Source organism: Strongylocentrotus purpuratus, unplaced genomic scaffold, assembly GCF_000002235.5.
Source record: "Strongylocentrotus purpuratus isolate Spur 01 unplaced genomic scaffold, Spur_5.0 spur5_scaffold_20, whole genome shotgun sequence".
Lineage (NCBI taxonomy): Eukaryota > Metazoa > Echinodermata > Echinoidea > Camarodonta > Strongylocentrotidae > Strongylocentrotus > Strongylocentrotus purpuratus.
The window spans coordinates 18,119,128-18,130,898 of record NW_022145606.1 but is presented as its reverse complement, the minus strand read 5'-3'; the positions used below and the strand labels follow the sequence as shown (position 1 = coordinate 18,130,898).

Here is an 11,771-nt window from a genome sequence, read left to right as displayed (position 1 = left end):
GTGTGTGGAGCCATTCTCTCCGTCCAAATTGTAGTATCTATGATCTACCAGCGTATCGCTTTCGCTCAAGGTGGTGTAAGTTTGAGATAATACCAGCTAACATGTTATAGTCCGGCAGCAAAACCGAAATTATTGGCCTAACCTTGTTTTTGGGTCTATAGTTTTTTTCAATGGATTTTGATTTCCTAAGGCTTCTATTTCAAGAATCTAATTGCTGACAGTTTGTTCGCTTTGAGCAATTTAAGATATATGACGTCATACAAAATGGCCGCCAAAGTACATGATTTACTTTAAAAATGAATAATAAATATATAATAAGGATTTTCTCTACAATTTTGGGCAGCCAAATGTCTGTATCTCTTTAGGACCATCACTTAAAAAACGTTTGTGATGTTGCATCGCTATAGATGACCAGTTTATTTGCATATTTTGAAATAGCGCCCTCTATAAATATATTAATTTGAATAAAATATGTGTGCCAGCCAAATGGCAATTTTTTAAATCTATGTCAACTTGAAATCATATTAAATGCTTTTTTGGGGCAACAATTGCAATTGTGCTGCATTCATCTTTCATCTTGTTTGGCCCAATTTAGATAGGGTAGGTGTGGGGAATTGGAGACCCTTAAGCACATTTGCATAATTAACATAAACATGAACAATGTTACACATACAGAAATTTTTGTATTCTCTTCAGTAATTTTTTCTCTTTATTTGGTAACAAAATTGTGGTCATGATGTAACTAATTAATAAGATAACAATGATTAATGACGTCATCACCAGGTCTTTCATTACCTTCAACTTCTTAAATGAAATGCATTCAGACACCATTCATAATGTGCATTGCAACACCCATTCACAACACACAATGGCCATAATTTTTCTGTGATCGTTGTTTTTTTTAAGAGCCACCCCTAAATATCTGCATACACCACAACATTCAGTGAAAATTGTGTTTTTATATCAGAGCTAAATTTTACGATGTATTGTAGTCTTCGAAATGAATTGGATGTATGCAGTAGTGTTGTTAAAGGTCACATAATATGGCGCTATGGTAATATTGGAGCCAACACGGACAGACAGTGATGGTTCAAGCTTGGCGGTCTCCAATTCCCTACACCTACCCTACATATGTCAAGGAACAAAAATAGCTATGAAAGAATTCATTTTTCATCAAATAGGTGAGAAGTGGTTTTACGGCACACATTATTATTCCATTGATAGGTTTTATTTAGACCAGCATTGCTCCAATGTCAGTGAATGTGGATAAAGCAGTTGACATCTGTACTAGACAGATGCATGAGTTTCAAAAGAAATTACCTGGTGGATTCTATGACACAATTTCCAAGAAAGTTCAAACCATGGCAGCCATAAAGAAGTCAATGAATGTTGGGGTACGAAAGTCTATGAAAAATTGAAGAGAGGTCAATGTCAAGGACATTTTGCCATAAGAGCTTTCACCAGTCCCAACAGCACTCTTTGATGACTCTGGAAACGAGCACTCCTATGTCCAAGGCGGACTTATAGAATTCGACAAAAGTTGAGATGTCAGTCAGGCATGAGACACTAAAACAACCTTGTACAGTCATTGATGGTTGTGCTCTACTGTGGATGAAAATCTGATGATGTTTGCTTGGTGTTTGACAGATCCAAGAGTATCTAGAGGTCATACCGGGTCGAGAGTCTTCCAACTGAATCCCGCGTCACTGCTGCCCTCCAAGAAACTATCTCTCACTGAGCATCGTCGTCGTCGTTGTCATATAGATCATGGCTCACCCTTGTGACCCGTTTGATGAGACCTTTCGATCGGCATCCGTCTCCTGCAATCCGGTAGAGTGTATTTAGTATTTAGAGGGTGGCTAGTGATTTCCCTAAGGTCGTCACTCCATCTGAGCGTGAATCTTCCTTTGTTATGTGTTCCTTCAAAGGTACCTTAAATGATCATTTGGCAAGGTTGTCTCCTGGTCTTTCTGCTAACGTAACGAAACTATTGTAGCTTGTACTTGTCAATCCTGGTAGCAAGTGGCGGTTGGTCTCCGATGATGGACATTAATTGTGTCCATTGGTGATGTAATCTCTTCATGATTTCCCAAGTAGCTTCCTCCAACACCTCATTTCAAAGGTAGATATTGCTCCCCTAGCTGTCTGCCTTTCCTGATATGTCTCGCTGCCATAGAGTTCCTACTTGGAAAAACAATGCCTTCATTACTTGGATCTTTGTGGCCAAGGTGAGGTTCCTGTCCTTCCAGATATTTGACAGTGTTGAGGCCGATGTTTAGCCATGGCCAGTTGTCTCTTGATATCTACCGAGCTTCCACCCTTCTTCACAATCATTGACCCAAGAAAATTATATAAACTTGTCCACTTGATCAACTTCTTTTCCATCAACCACCATGCTCTGTTGCATGTAGTTAATTTCCACCAATCATGATCTTGGTCTTTTTCACATTGAGGTAGGGTCCAAAATATTCACTTGCATCCTTCACTGTTTTTTTAAGGAGTTCTAGCAGTTCTTCTGATGTTCTTGTTATAAGTGTTGTCAGTGGAATAATGAGCAAAAACATTTAGAGGGGCAGAAAAACAATCTGCATCACCACCACTCATACATGTTATATGCAGGCCCCGCGGAACGTTTTTTAAAGCGGGGGTGGGGGGGGGGGGTAAAGTATGTACGATCAGGAAGAGAGGAGCGCAAATTGGCGTGGGGTCCAGGGGGCAGGGCTCCCGGAAGCTCGGAGGTTGTAGGCAGCTAATAACTGTCAGATGAGCATCCATGCAGGGGCCCTCCTTAGGGCCCTAGGTGGGGTTCGAGGGGCACAGCCCCCGGAAGCTCAGTGGGTTTTAGGCATTTAATAACTGTCAGATGAGCATATTTTGATACCTCATTTCACCTCGGGTCACTTTCTTTCTAGTTCTCTTTAACATACTTTATACATTCCACGGACCCTGACATGTAGGCTTTTAAATAAACATATTTTTTGCTTGACTGAATTTAGAGATTTGTAATTTTCCAACATACGCTTAACAAATTGTAATTTACTAAAAAGTGAGAAAAAAACCCAGGAAAATCATGTCTTTTCAGCAACATTTGTAAATCACTGGAATCGAATATGAAGAAAAAAAACAGTTTGAATTTTATTTGGGGGGTCAACTGTCCCTAAGCCCCCCCCCCCCCCCCCCCCCCCCCCCCAATCAGTACGTCCGGGAGTGTTGTATTGTCGGCGTATCTTAGGTTGGTGATCATTCGTCCACCAACAGAAACTTGACAATAAAAAGCCTCTCATGATGAATACAGCATAGATGTTGAAAGGTTATGGTGATAGGATGCAGCCTTGACGGACAACTTGACCAATAGTGAACCTTTCGGTGTAGCCATTCTCTTTCCTTACTGTTGCTTAAGTTGGTCTTGGTAAAGCGACTGGATGAGTTGAATAATATGTGCTGGAAAGCCCATCTAGCTCATAATCTTCCATAGGCGTTTATGTTGTACGCAGTCAAAGGCTTTGGAAAAATCAATAAAGCTAGGGAGAGAAGTTTTTGAAATTCTCTGCTTTTCTCCATTAAATTTTTGAAATTGCCAATTTGGTTTCTTGTCCCTCTTTCTTTTCTGAACCCTGTTTGTTTCTAATTCTTTCAGCAATTAAGTGAAGAAGAATCTTACTGGCATGCAGAGTAATAGAAATAGTGCGGGTGTTGGCACATTCATTTTGTAACACCTTTCTTTGGGAGTGGGAGAAAAACAGCACTATTCCAGTCTTGTGGCCATATTCTCTGTTTCCATATTTTGTTACACAGTTTATGCAAGACATTTACGCCCTCCTCTCCACTCTCTTTGAAAAGCTTTGCAGGGAATTTTCAATACCAGGTGCTTTCCCAGGTCTCAGATGATTTATTGCTTCCTTCGCTCCATTTTGTAAGATGTCAGGTTCAAGCAAGGGCTCGTCCTCGACGCTTACTCGGAGTTACTCATTCATGAGTATCAATTTCCTCAGTTTCTTTTGCAGTATACGGTTTTACACAATATTACTTCTTCCACCTTGCCTTTATATCTTCATCCTCTGTTAAAATGTTCCCATTTTCATCCTTTAAGACATATAACTTTGGGTGAAGGTTTCTTGGTCGACGACTTAATGTGTTTAAACATGTCTCTAGTGTTGCTAACTTCACTATCTTTTCATGACAACAAACTACAGTTGATCGACATCATATATGCGCGAGTCTGCAGGATGATTGGGTGTTCAGAAATAGGCAAAAGCACAAGCTGGTCATTACCGTCAAGATGAGGTTCCTGTTGAAGTGATTCCAGGCAGTGATGTCATGCCAAGGAAAGGTCTGTCCACAACATAATTATGAAGAAGCAGGCAACATCATAGTACAGCAAGCGATTCGAATTGCTGCCAATGAGAAGAGGTATGTCAGGGTCCTAGTGGATGACACAGACGTCTACGTACTGCTTTTGCATTATTATCTTCATGACGGACTTATAAAACGCCAATGACCATGGAGACGCCCATCACAGATCTAACTGTTATTGATGTTCCTGCCACTGTAGACAAGTTAGGAGATATTATTCCATCGATGTTGGCAGGACATGCGTTGACGGGATGCGACACTCTTGGGGCATACTTTGGCATTGGATAGGGTACAATGCTGAAAGTGATGAAGCAGAAGATTCGACTCCCCCTACATGTAGGACTCAGTTGGCGACCTTGATGCAGCATGGTCATATGGCTCCGTTTAGTCTCATTTCACAACGCCCCCTATCGTCAGAGCATGATCAGAGTCAGCAGCCTAACATGTTAGCCTATGGACGTTTTTTTAACAAAATCGTTAAAAATTCATTTTTTGTTTAAACGAAAAGCACATCCACCCCGACGTACGTTATCACTAGCTCTTTCATTGGAGCCCTCATGTCTCATTGACTTTTGAAAGTTCACCCACCGTAATTTTTCAAAATAGGTTGCAAGCTCGTCATTGCCTATAATACACATGTGAAACAAGTCTAACTTTGGACTCGGATTACCAAGCGATTTGAAGATTATAAGTCGAGCACACGAAACATAAAAAGCATGAATTATCATAGATCACTTCTGCCTATTTCATTATGTCCATTTCATCCAACCCCCCACCGTAATTTTTCCATTTAGTAAAAGCAAACATTTTGCCGAGTTTAGCAAAAACATGAATATTCATGAACGGTCAGACAATACAGCCTTTTAGTACGATGATCCGTTCAGGAGGTAGAGGTCAGTGGTTTGTGCTGGCAATGTTCACGCGAGCGAAAATGAGACAATCGGAGCAATATGCATATGTCATCACTCAACCTACTCTCATGTTATGGACAGTCAACAACCAGCTCAATGTCAGGGGCTCGTATCAACGTGTTGCTATCAAGGGTCCGAAGACTAGGAGCTACAAATAACCCAAACCCTGCCTCACTACCTCAAACTACTAAAGCGTTTGTAGAAAGTGTTAAGAGAGCACATTTGCAAACATGTGTGTGGAAGCACGCCTCACAGTCACGACCTCACTTCGAACACATTTGTTTTTAATATTTTTCCAGAATTAAGTGTTAAATGACACCCTCTTCCGCATGCAATATTTTAGGGTTCCCAACACTTTAGAGGGCTTTTAAACAAATTTCAAGATTTTGAAGCAAAATTATAAACGGATATAGTCCTGCAACGTATTGGTAGTTTGTATATTTTAGGTTCATATAAAAGAATCTAGTACCTTAGAATACATATCTAGTTTCTTAGCACTGTCAATGAAAACGGGCATTTATCACCATATGCCACCTCATATCTATGGGACAGAGAGCACAAAATTCAATCGTGTTTTTTTCGAGTATTAAATCACAAATAAAAATAAATGTGCAGCACAATTTTTACTCACTGTATTCCGTGCATCTGACTCATGACATATGATGATCTCATGTTAGAAATTGGTATTTGGCTATCATTTTGAACAATGCAAATGAATGTGTCTATAGAGGGCGCCATTCAGAATTATGCAAATTTACATATCATTTGTGATCATACAACATCGCAAATTTTATTTAGTGATGATTCTAGAAAAAAAATCAAGATATTTGACTGCCATTTAATGTAGTAAAATGCTGTTAACACTTTTAATATCATTAATTTTAGTTAAAAAAGGGATTTTGGCGGCCATTTTGTATGACGTCACATATCCCAAATTGCTCAATGCTGACAGAGTGTCAGCAATCGGATTTTTCAAATTGATGGTCTAAGGAACTCTAATCCAAAAAAAAACAAAGGTATATCGAGATGGCTGCCGGACTATTATTTCCAACAGACAAAGCTAAAGTTGAGTTCTGGTCATGTGATTTTATTGTGAATGAACCTGTCGAAAGCGATTCGAAAATGCTGATTGTGTAGTACGCTGAGAGGTTTTCGAATCATCAAAATGATAAGATATTAAGTAATATATGGCTGAACGTCGCATGCACTGTACACATAAACGCGTGTACGGGACTACGCAACCATGTGACATAAAAGTTTGGTCCACACAGTTCAGCTTTCTTCTTGTCCATGTTTCGAATATGACGCCCATGTTGATTAGTGCTCCCTTTCACACTATGTATGTTCAAAGAATCAGAGCCTTTTTGTGCAGTGCCAGGAGCCATATCTCTACCACCACGATAAAGTCATTAGCCGGAGGGGGGAGGAAGGGGGCATAGTTAATCCCCCACGTTTCATAATAATGAACTGTGCCCCTTTTAAAACAAATTCGCGCTCGTTTTCAACACTCATTTGCATTTATAGTATCTAATTAAGTAAAATATTAAAGGTTTCATCTATTCTTCCATTATAAGATTGTGCTTAAAATTACATCAGGATTGAGGATCTCATTTAAAAATGATCTAATCAACTTCACATATCTTTACATTTTTGTTTGGTCGCTTCGCTCGCTCGCAAATGACTCTTCAGACGATAACACACAACTGCAAAGTATGGTGCTGAAGCAGTATCTCGGACCATTTAAAGAGAAAATGTTGAAGATCATCACCCATAATGTTTTAATTACAATGTGTATAATTTATATAGGGGTATAGAGCAATGTCTAAACAAAGATTATCTCGCTTTGGGACAACAATTTGTAGGTGCTACCCGTTCCAGAATGTGCCTTTTTAGTTGTTGCACCTACACTTTGAAAGACGCTCCGACGCCCATGACATAAGTTAATGTATTTGCTCTTTTTTCAGCTGTACGTTTTGACTGCATTATTCGGTCTTGGGACAATCTGCAGATACACATGCATGGTAATTATATTATGTGTCTTTTTTATAAATCAATTAAATGGTTTACAGATGATGGATAAACTTTTTCGATTGAATTAACCTTTGAATATTACTGTAATAAATGAAAGACTTATGAATTTGGCCAGCAAACCTGATATGAACAATAGTGATTGAATACATAATATTGTTTTAACATTATGGGGCAAGCAATTTTATATTTCAATCATTAAGAAGCGTTTGTTATCATCTGATTATGTCAAATACCTATAAATTTACAGCGCACATACATAGACATTGGTAAATATAAGCTTGGTCAACAGGGGCGGGTTGATATGTCATGGACTGGGTTAGGTGCGACATTTTGAGGGAACGTATAACGATGGAGGGGGGAATTTATATATAAAGCATGATCGATTGATCTATCTAATTGTTCTCTCTTGTAAATATTTCAGATTGCGTTTTTCTTGATTGCTTGCATCCTGTCGGCATTTGGTAGTCTTGGAGCACTTGGATATTACTGCTATCTAATTTACTTTTTTGTGGTATTGGGCTCTTTTGAGAACTGTCAAGAAGCTTGTTTGGTAAGAGAAATGCTGCTTAAAGAGAAAATTGATTTCTACGCACACACACACACACACACACACACACACATATGTTTTGAGCCTTCCATCACTTTCTTCCGATGTGAAAAAACTGTCATTGTAGGAAAGTCACATGAAAGGATATTTCTTAAAGGATATTAATATGCCCAATAAATAAATTTATAACAGTGATCACCATAAAAACACATTTGCAGACGAGGGACTTTCTAAACTTGCTTGTCAGAGTTAATTCCCTGTTTCTTTTTTCACTTAGAAACGATTCAAATGAAAATAATAGCCCATCATTTATCATACTAGTTTGACAATCAAATCAACACATCGTTTGTTTTAATTCGAAGAATATCCTGAAACAATGCTTTTAGCCTCAATTATAGACAGTTTTCAAATTGCATTCAAAACTATGCTCTCAGTTTATGTCCGAGCTATTATTGCATTATTTTCAATAGCAAGAATACAAACTACGTACATTAATTGTTGCTAAACAAACATACTGGCTTGCATTACACTTTACAACACAAAATGCACAACATTTACATTCTGGCAACTGGAATACAATTACTTGTAACATGTAAATGAAATAATTCGCAACAATGAACTTACCCAATATGCCATTTTCGTAATATAATCCAATGTAATGCACAGACCTTTGTTAAGTGCCTCGTTACAAATTATTTCATTCACCTGTTACGAATAGTTGATTTTATTTGTCAGAATGCGAATTGTTTGTCCTACCTAGCACAATTAGGCTACTGTATTATTCAATTTGCATTCTGACTATCGAAATTCAATTATTCATAACAGGTAAATGACATAATTTGTTAATAATAATAATATTAGTTCAGTTCATGTATAGCGCAAATATTTATGCATTAAATTTGATAACATGACGAAAATGGATTATAATATTACCTCATGAAAGGAAGCCTAATTTATTAGATTATATCGTCTTTTATTTTCAGTATATCGTCGTTCCAGTGTGTGTGTTGGCTGTGCTTAGTGTCATGGCCTTTATCAGTGCTCTCATTGGCTCTATTTATTGTTGCAGTGGTATGGCCTCCTCCCCTCCGCCCTCTACATTGGTAAGGAAACCCAGAAAACAGCCATCCACAACCATCGTAGTGCTATGAGTCCTATTTATTACATTTAATCAAGTGATTTATATATTATGTTCATATATACAATATAAATCTTTCTTTTAATTATGTACATATATACATTGATTTTTTTTTTACTGTATATATGTTTACACCAACATGGTACATTAACCGGACATAATATATATTCATGTATGGTCCGGCTCCTACCTACCTATCCAAATTCGTAGATATCAGGCAACCATCCCACTACTTCTTTCTCCTCTTAAGGCTGTACCACCCGTCTCCCAAGATGCTATCCACACTGGATGAAAGAGCATTCACAACTTCTGCTACCAAACTGTCGAATAACTTACCACTATTACCAGCAATCTCTCAATACCCTCAACACATATCTTATTACTCACCTCTGTCATAATTGTAAAGCGCATTTGAACATGCATATGGAAAATGCACTATATAAAAACATTATATGGTTATAAGTGTTTACATTTGTAACATGTCGGATTCAAAGAACCTCATTAGTGAACCTCCATCAAAAGGGCTACTTTAAACAACAACTGAGCAAGATTTTCTTTTTAAACTTCGCTAACGACACACTAATTTTATTTTATTTCCACGTCAAGATTTACATAAGAAATTATATAACTCTTTATACAACATATGTAAATTAGATATCTGAAGCACATATCAAATGGCTTGTTAAAAATTATCCTCACCAAATATACAAAATAACAATAAAGGGAAAGTCCACCATCATATTAATTTGGTTTGAATAAAAAAGAAGCAGAAGAATTAGAAAAACAATTCAGTGAAAGTTTGAGAAAAACCGGACGACTAATAAGAAAATTATGAATCTACCAAAATCATGAAAACCGTTGAATCTTTGAGACAAGTTGGCAATACGGTCAGAAATTGTGATGTCATCCCCTCACAATTGACTTCTGATCTGAATGACAGAATGACCCGAAATCCCCACTTCTCTGAGTGACATTCCCTGTAACAATGCATAAATTACATTTGGGATCGGTTTTATTATTTTGTTGATTGTTAACGTTTATTTTTCTTGTATCTTTTCTTTAGATGGTAACCCAGCCCCCTACTGTGTACGCCCAGCCCCCTCAAAATCAACAGGCTTATGCCTACTAAGTACTACCAACAAATTGAACGTGCCTCCATAAAGAGTACTTTACTGAGATGTCTTTCAACAAGTTATTATTATAATTATTATGTTTACTGTTATAATTATAACCATGATTATTACCATCATTATCATTATTGTTGTTGTCACTACTTGAATTATTTTATTCAATTCATCTTTCTTGTATTGCAACCTTCAACGTGGATTTCGTTTGATCGGTGTATCCATGAATCATATAAACAAAAGTGTTTAGCTCAATTTCATGACTTGAGTTTAATAGAATTATTTAGACACCCTTTCATGGCGTAAAAGGTCAATAATAATGTCATAATCATTTCAAGGTGAATTTAATATTACATACGGTATGAAATATGTCGATAAACAGTACTAACTACTCACTATCAGTATAAACTACAGCAAACTCTGGAATAACTTGCCATTTGAAGTCAGGAAATCGCCATCTGTGAATATCTTTAAATAAAAACTGAAAGCACATCTTTTCAATCAACTGTAAATCTAAGCATATCAGGAGCACTTGCAGCGCAGTAGAATATATATGTATATTAAATGTTGGATAGTTTCTGCGCTCTATAAACGTATTATTATTATTATTATTATTATTATTATTATTATTATTGTTAATATTAAATTAACAGTACTACAAACATATTATTACAAGTTTGAAATGTTATAAGAAAGGTAGCGTATTGAAGGGACGTGGTAACATTGTTCAGATAAGAGTAAATGGTTCTTAGGTAGTAACTTCAATGCTAGATATACAATTAAAGATAATCTGAAACTTTGAGTGAAAACGTACCATTATTAATGATTAAAATTGCGAAAAACTGATCTGATCGATTTCTTTATTCTTCCAACTACATTATTACAATTTAATTACATTTTAGTTGAATGTAAATCTTCACAGAGCAATGATTTGGCTCTATAAACCATGCCAGACATTTTAGTGTTGAAAGCTTTTTTTAAGCCTGTGTTATGTCTTGGTTTCAAGGGAAAATGGTTGGGAAAATTCAAAATGGTTGGGAGAATTTACTATTAATCACGGTTAGAGGGTGTTGCACAGTGATACCTTCAAAGAAAACCATAAATATCTTTGTGGTTTAAGAATTTAATATAACTCAAGAAAATTGTTGTCAAATATGTTCATTTAGGAAGTAACGTAGCAGAATTTTCTTAATAACGTTTTGAGTAGCTATTTCTTCCCGGTTGTTTATGATTTTATAATGAAATTATGATTTATTTTTGTTTGCGCAGTCGGTACTAAAAAAAAAAAACATGTGAATAAATATGCCGCAAGCTGACTATCTCTGCTGAATTTCGGCTGCCTGTGGTTGACAAAATACACATCATTCACGTCCCCTTTACTAGAAAATAAATCAATAATTTAAAAATTCCTTGTGCACACAGATTCATAATTTAAACTTGTTAAATGCACCATTGCAGCAGTCTCCTGTGGAAGTTTTGTTTTCATTAATTTTGCTGATGTTAAAGGTGCCCTATGAAAAAAATGCTTTTGGGGATAAAAGTTTCTTCATCATAAAATCAATTGTCCGTTTTCTTTGTAGCTGATTTGTCAAAGGATACATTTTTCTTCGTGGGGTTCTTCGTATTTCCGTAGGCATTTTCTAGGTATGCGTGCATACTTCATTCTT

The 11,771-nt window shown here is 36.8% G+C and overlaps 1 protein-coding gene across 1 annotated transcript; it reads left to right on the top strand.

Moving 5' to 3' along the window:
• The first annotated feature begins 12 nt into the window (after positions 1-12).
• LOC105446259 lies at positions 13-10,109 on the top strand. Its single transcript, XM_030993718.1, has 5 exons — positions 13-75; positions 7,229-7,285; positions 7,717-7,845; positions 8,826-8,945; positions 10,044-10,109. The coding sequence occupies exons 1-5, from the start codon at positions 40-42 to the stop codon at positions 10,107-10,109; spliced, it is 408 nt and encodes a 135-aa protein (XP_030849578.1). The 5' UTR covers positions 13-39.
• The last annotated feature ends 1,662 nt before the right edge of the window (positions 10,110-11,771 follow it).